Source organism: Caloenas nicobarica, chromosome 21 (assembly GCF_036013445.1).
Source record: "Caloenas nicobarica isolate bCalNic1 chromosome 21, bCalNic1.hap1, whole genome shotgun sequence".
NCBI lineage: Eukaryota > Metazoa > Chordata > Aves > Columbiformes > Columbidae > Caloenas > Caloenas nicobarica.
The window spans coordinates 323,695-330,488 of record NC_088265.1 but is presented as its reverse complement, the minus strand read 5'-3'; the positions used below and the strand labels follow the sequence as shown (position 1 = coordinate 330,488).

Sequence of the window (6,794 nt, the reverse complement as noted above, 5' to 3'; positions counted from 1 at the left end):
CAAGGAAACCCTTTGCTCCCTTCCTTCTCCTTTCCGATTTTCTCCTTCCTCCACTCGGCTCTGGCAGGACCGTCACCTCTCGCCCCGCAGATGTCCCCCCACGGTTCCTCCACCGCTCCCCGCAGAGCCGTGTCCCCAGCCGGGGGGACGCTGCGGTCTCGTCCAGCACCGGGGAAGTGGCTCCTCTCTTCTGAAGCAGCTTCTTCATTTTAGGAAGCCAAAGTATTGCTCCTTTCACCAGCCTCTGTCCTCCATGTGGTTTCCTTCACGCCACATCTGTCCCCGTTCCCCGGTACCACCAGGACATCGGGGGGGTCATTGTCCTTCCAGCCCACGGAGCTGGCGCTGGCTGCAGCCGCACCAAGCCTTTCACAGGGGAGCGCGAGAAGGTAACGCTGTATTTACCGCAGCACCTGGGTCGTGGGTATCTGCATCGCTTTGCAGAGATCGGGGGAAAATAATTTTTAAAAGCATACTTGATTAAAAGAAAAAATTCAGAGGAGAGATCAGCAAAGCACAGCAGCGAGCGGCACTGTGGTGGCTGCGGTGGCCGTCCCGCCGCAGAGACGCGCTGGCGCTGGGAGGGGAGCGCAGCCAAGCCACGTTCCCGGAGAACAATGCCTGGCTGCACCGGAGAAAACAGGGAGCAAAGGAGAAGGACTTTCGGCCGGGTTCTGGGTTTTTTCCCCCCATCCCAGACATTTACGCCAAGAAACCAGACTTTGTTACAAGCTCTGCCAAAGAGTAACTCAGAAAAGCAAGCTTTGTGAAGAGCAGGAGTCGATGTTTGTGCACTAGGATATCCTCCTTTCTACCTTCTTCGTATGTATTAAGTGCAATCATTTGAGTCTTCTTTATATTATTTAGAGGGAAGTTTTGTTTTTTTTCTACTAGAAACGACAATATTTATACCTGCCTGAGAAATGAGAATGTGCGTTTGTAACAGAAAAACTCCACCCAAAGCAAACCCAGCCCTGGGCTGCCGCTGACCGGGGGATGGCATTTTCATGCCTTTTAACCTTTCCTGCCATGTTCGTCCTCGATAAAAACCCACTTGGGGGGAGATGGTGCCGCTGCTGCTCAGCGTGTGACGGGTGAGTTTTTGCGGGGGTTCAAGCATCTCGGGGCGTCCGCGGAGGAGCCGGAGCTGCGGTCTGAGGTGGTTTGAGCCCGGTTGTGAGGAGGATGCGACACCCGGCCCCGTCACCTGGTGTGACCCTGCGGGGGGACGAGCCGAGTCCTGGCAGAGGGTCTGGGGGCACAGTGTGGGGGCCTCAGCCCTTCCAGCCCTGCAGCGGCTCCCGGCTGTCACCTCCTGCACCTTCATCCCCATCATCATCCTCTCGGAGACCTGCAGCTGCCAGGACTAAACGTACTCGACTTGCCTACACCTTGTTGGCAGGTCCCCTCCTGTCCCTGCTCATCTCTCACTGTCCTCTTGACCACATCTGGGGCGAGCCCTGCTCTTAACGAACCAATTATTTATTGCTCTGCCTGCCCTGGGTCTGTCCTCGCTGAGGTCGGGTGCGGCTGCTCGCCCGTGCCGTCCCCGCTCAGTCTGTGCACTGAGCTGCTCCGGGCTCTGCGGGGCTGGGCAGCGCTGGCCAAGGGGCTGCGGTTTGCCCCAAATGCGTCGGTTGGAAAAGTTTGTCCTGATCCGTCCCAGCTGCGCATTTCCCCTCCTGCCGCCCAGCTCCCGGCCTGGTGGAAGCGCAACATCTGTGGGCTGAGCTGTTTGTCACTGGGCTGGTGTCTGAAAGCAGCTGCTTTGATGCACAAAAGCTGTTGTAGGGATTTGGAGGGGGTTTGGGTTTTGGGTTTTTTTTATTGCTCTGGGGCAGTCGCAGTGGAGCAATTACCATGGAAAGGATCTTTCATATTTAGAAGAAAAAAAAAGGCAAAAATAAAACCAAGCCAGGACTGACTGACCCCACTGCCTGGCCCCGCGCAGCCACTCGTGCTCAGAGTTTCTCAGTTCTTTGGGATTTCACGGCGCGGTTGCTGCTGCTCTGACCCTGCTGGGTTGGGACACTCGGCAGTCTTGAGCGTCACTGTTGTCACCACACCGGCCACCTCCGCTCCCCAGGCAGGGCTGGACAGGCGAGCTGGGCAGCACGTCCTCCACCTGGGCACGTCTCCTCCTTTCACCAAATCTCTCAAATAAACCCCCTGAAGTCCCTGGGGCACCAGCTCAACCCGCTGCAGCTCAGCCCCTCTGCACCCACAGTTCAGAAACGGTTTGAAAGGCTGAAAACTGCAGCATCAGCCACCTCAGGTGTACTGAATGTTTTGATGCAGTGAACATAAATAAAGGTTGTTGGTTTTTTTATTTTTTATGTTGGAATATTTATATCTGCCTTTTGCAATGGGCCACAACTTAGCATCTCCAGCAAAACTGATTAATGAGAAAGATGTAGTTCATGAAGTTATTTGCACTTGATTAAAAGAAAAAAATGTATCTGAACTTTGTAAAAAGAAATGTTTGCATTTTGTATTGTCTTTTTTTAATTATTAAATGGAATTTCTTGGTGTTGTGTTGATCTTTCAAAAACTGGCTCTGCTGCTTATTTTAAAGGTTTCTAACAGCAGGATCCAAAGCTATTTTCATTGTTTTGTTCCCTTGGATGCTAAGACAAGCTCTTTTCAGGGGCATGGGGGCTCCCCCCCACCCAGCTTAAATCCTACATGCTCCATAAGCTCACCAGTCACTACACAATGTATTTATTTATATACATTAATTAGACGCAACAGATCTCATTTTTAGCCCAGAACAGGGAGTTGGATGGGGACTAGCCCAGAGGGGCTGGAAAAGACACTTTTACCTCATCCCCAGCCCCCCGTTCCTCTGGTTCCAGGGGTAACTGGGACCAGCTGGGACACCCAGCAGCCCCTGGGGCAGTGGAGGGCTGTAAAAGCCGAGTGCCCCAGACCCCTGGGGGCTGCAGGATGGTTCTGGGGACCAGCACCAGGTATGAGGTGAACTGGGGAAGGGGGATTGGGGGCAAATTGGGGTGTCTTGGGGCTGCAGCAGGACCATGGAGTGGTTCCACTGCAGTTTGGCTTGTTGTACATTGTGTGGAGATGTTCCTCTCCCCACCCCACTCCAAATGCAGGAAACCAGGATCCATCCTCAAAAAGCTCTGGGCTGGAGCACAGGCTGCCTCAGCTTATTGCACAGCAGCTGAGGGTTGGGACTCCGAGGTCCACCTGACAGAAATGCAGAGATCACTGAAGAACAGGACACCCCAGACTCTAATCTTGCAACTACCCCTGTGTGACACATGGGGTAGGGGCTGGACTGGGGGACAGAATTGTCTGAGTTTTTTCTGCTGAGGGTCCCCGTTCAGGAGGCACCAGCTTGAGCTGCTCTGTGCTGCACCTTGCAAATAATTTATTTATTTTAGAAGAATTTCTGGAATCCATGCCTGAGTCCCTGCTACAGAAAACCAAGGGAAAAGATACTTAACATGCCAACAGCCTGATGCTCTGCCTGAACTCACACCTCTATCAGCTCAGTACATGTGTCTCGAGCTTTTGAGACCTTTGGAGCCACAAGGAAGCAAGCAGCTCCTCAGCAAACCCTCCCCAACAGCACAACCCAACGCAGCTGGAGGTGTCCTAAAAATTTATTGCTGCCCCGTTAGTAGAGGCGCTGGGGCTTCCCCATGGTGCTCTTAATGTACAAAGCACGCACGTTCTGCCAGTTCTTCTTCAGCAAGGACACCAGGAAATTGATGGCCAGGTGGATGTTGTACACGAGCTCATCCTCTGTCATCTTCACGTGGCCAACAGCCACAGCCAGACAGAGCACCTGGGACAGGGACACCAGGGTCACTCACACAGGCAGAGGAAATCAAAAGACTCAGCACCTGACAAACAGCCCAGGGCTGATCTGAACCCATCAGGATACCAGATTATCTCATTTCTGTCAGCTGGACACAACCTCTCAGCTCACCCATGGGTGTTTCCATACAGCTCATTCTGTTTGGGACGTGGGGCCCATGAACCTCTGGCAGCACCTGAATGTCACCTCTGAGCCACAGCTCAGGTAGGTCCGGCTTCCTCAGAGCACAAAGGTGACAGAGCCAGGGACACTGGGGAGGACATGCAGCAAACTGAGGCAGAGCCGGGGTTAACTCTGCTCGTGAACTGGTGCTGGGATGTGCCCTGCAAACTGCTAATGGCCCAGCAGCCCCAACCTCTGCTGCTGAGCAGGGCACCAGCTTTGCTTTTTGTTTTGGGCACCAGCCACCGGCTCTTTCTTTCCACGCAGAAGCCAGCGAGAGACCAAGCCTCTGCCTGCCGCCTTGCCGAGGAGCTGTAAGTCAGCGCTCCCCACGGGCTGCAGACAAAAGGATTTACAAGCGAGCTGACAGGACAAGTGTTAGGACATCGTTAGCTCAGTTACTCAAAATGCTGCAGCATTTGCAAACGATCCCATTTGCTGTGTCCTCCCAGTTGTTGTGCCCCCAGGCCCAGATCAGCTGGAACCCAGGGATGCACCTCAGCTCAGAGCTGTTAATTCTGAATAATACGCATGAGTCACACTGAGACTGCTGACACCAGATTAAAGCCTGAACACGGTTATTTTGGTTTTGGGGAGTCAGCAAGAGCAGATAGTCCTGAGCTGCTCCCAAGTTCACGTGCAGAGTCAAGTCCCAAACGCGCCTCTGGCAAAGTGCTGCTGCGTGCACAGACCCGCAGGGACATGCCTGAGCTGCACCCTGCAAGGGTCTCCCGCTTACTGTAAGAAGCGTTAATTATGATGGATTGCACTCAGCGTTGAACCAACAAGATCATCTCATCATCTGCCCTAAGATCTTTCAACCACAGATAAATCACTCCCCCTTTCCAGCCAGCAGCTGGATGCTCCAGAACACTGGATGCATCACCCGCTGCTCTTTTCTGCAGAGGCTTGAGAGACATCTACCGCCCGGACAGGAGATGGCAGCCACCAGTGTCACCGCCCGTCACAAATAACCTGCAGCTCTGGAGCTGCCTCACAGAGGAAAAGTCCCATTTTACCTTCTTCATCTGAAATTTGATGGTAGATTTGACCTCGTCCACCTTGGCCACCAGGTTCTCATTGTGTGTGAGGAGGGACGGGAACTTGCCAGCTTTGTTCAGGCCCGGACCCAGGATTCGAGGAATCTGCTTGATCAAGGACTCGGAAGCCAGGAACGCGTCGTACTTCTTGGCTGTGAGGAGAGAATTCCGGTCAGGATGGACTCTGGGCTCCTACACCAGCCTGAAACAGCTCCGCTGAGACCGCGCTGCCCTCAACACGTGCATTTCAGCGTTCTCACAGTCCTGCCTGGCTGAACTTAAGCTGGTTTTACTCATATTATATTAAAAGTTACTTCTGTCACACCAGTCAAATTTCATTTTGTTCATGTCAGTACCACAGGACTAAAGCAAATTTTTGCCTCTCTGCTTTTGCTGCACTCCAGCTCGGCTGGTAAAGTGAGGAACACCAGCGGAGGGTGGGATTCTCAGAGACTGGAACATTTTCCTGCATTCCTTCCTCAGGAAGGCAACCATCCTCCCGGCGGCTGACCTGTCAGACCTGCCACATCACTAACAGTTTGTTGGCTCTTCTGGGGAGTTTCTAGACAGATTTCTGTGGTTCAGGCCGACTCTGGTGTGCAGTTAACCATGGCATGGAAATCCAAGCATGAGGAAAACCCTCCTGCTCGCCCAGGGCCTGCCCACATGACCACTCACCCAGCTTCTTCACCAGCTTCTTGTTCTTATTGAGTTTCTTCAGAGCCTCTATGTCCATGTGAGGGATATCAACCGCTTTGGCCTCATCGCAGTGCTGCTGGTCCCCCAGCAGACAGACTGAGAACTTGGGCCGTGGAGTGGATTTCAGCCTGGGGACAGAAGGACCGAATCACTATGAATCGCCAGCACTGTACGTGTGTCCATGGAGCCGTCACGGAGGGACCTTACCGCAGCGCCGGGGCTCTTCCTCCGCAGCCTCCAACCTGCCTTCCCCGGCAGGCCGGTGGGGATGGCACTGGGGCCTCCCGCACCTCCCCTCATGTTTTAAGACCCAGGGTTGGGGTCCGTCCAGCCGCACCCGCTGAGCGGGGCCGGTCTGGACTCCCCGGGCGGTTCAGCGCCGCGGCCCCTGCAGCACAGCCGGGGCGCACGGGCCGAAGGCCGGGTGGGAGCGAGAGGATGCCGAACCTGACGGTGCCGGAGAACCGCTTGTCCTTCTGCGGGTCGTAGTTCTTCAGGCTGATCTGCAGCTCCACCGTCTCCACGAACCTGCGGGATGGAAGGGGACGCGGCGCGGCTGAGCGCCCGGCCGGGCCGGGGCACAGCAGGGCCGGCAAAGGCCGCGCCGGGCCCGGCAGCCACGGCGGGGGCTCTTACTTGCGCTTCTTGGTGCGGCTGCCCTGCAGCACCTCCTTCACCGCCTCGTACAGCGTGTCGCGGGACACCTTGCTGCTGCGGGGGAGACGCGGAGGGCTCAGGGCGGGCCCTGCCCGGGGCTCCTGCAGGCCCCTGCGCCCGCCCCGGCCCGGCCGCGCTCCCCGCCATCCGTCCCCGCGATCGGACGCCGCCGCCCGCCCCGATAGCCCCGCGGCCGCCCGCCGGGCACGGATGGCGGCGATGGCGGCCGATGGCCCGGCGGGCCAGCACCAACCTCATGGCGGCGGCGGCGGCGGGTCGGGGCCGAGAGGGCGGAGCCTCGCCCCGCGCTCTATAAATAGGGGCGGGTCTCGCGAGACTCGGCCGCGCGGCGCCATGCTGGGTGTGGCGGGGGCGGGGCGGCGCCATGCTGG

General features: G+C 56.1%; 1 protein-coding gene across 1 annotated transcript; it reads right to left on the bottom strand.

Annotated features, from left to right (window-relative positions):
- Window positions 1–3,608: 3,608 nt before the first annotated feature.
- Window positions 3,609–6,701, bottom strand: RPL10A (ribosomal protein L10a). Its single transcript, XM_065649655.1, has 6 exons — window positions 6,656–6,701; window positions 6,382–6,456; window positions 6,193–6,273; window positions 5,725–5,873; window positions 5,026–5,198; window positions 3,609–3,811 (listed from the first exon to the last, which is right to left on the bottom strand). Exons 1-6 carry the CDS (start codon window positions 6,658–6,660, stop codon window positions 3,641–3,643), a joined length of 654 nt encoding a protein of 217 aa, XP_065505727.1. The 5' UTR covers window positions 6,661–6,701; the 3' UTR covers window positions 3,609–3,640.
- Between the last annotated feature and the right edge of the window lie 93 nt (window positions 6,702–6,794).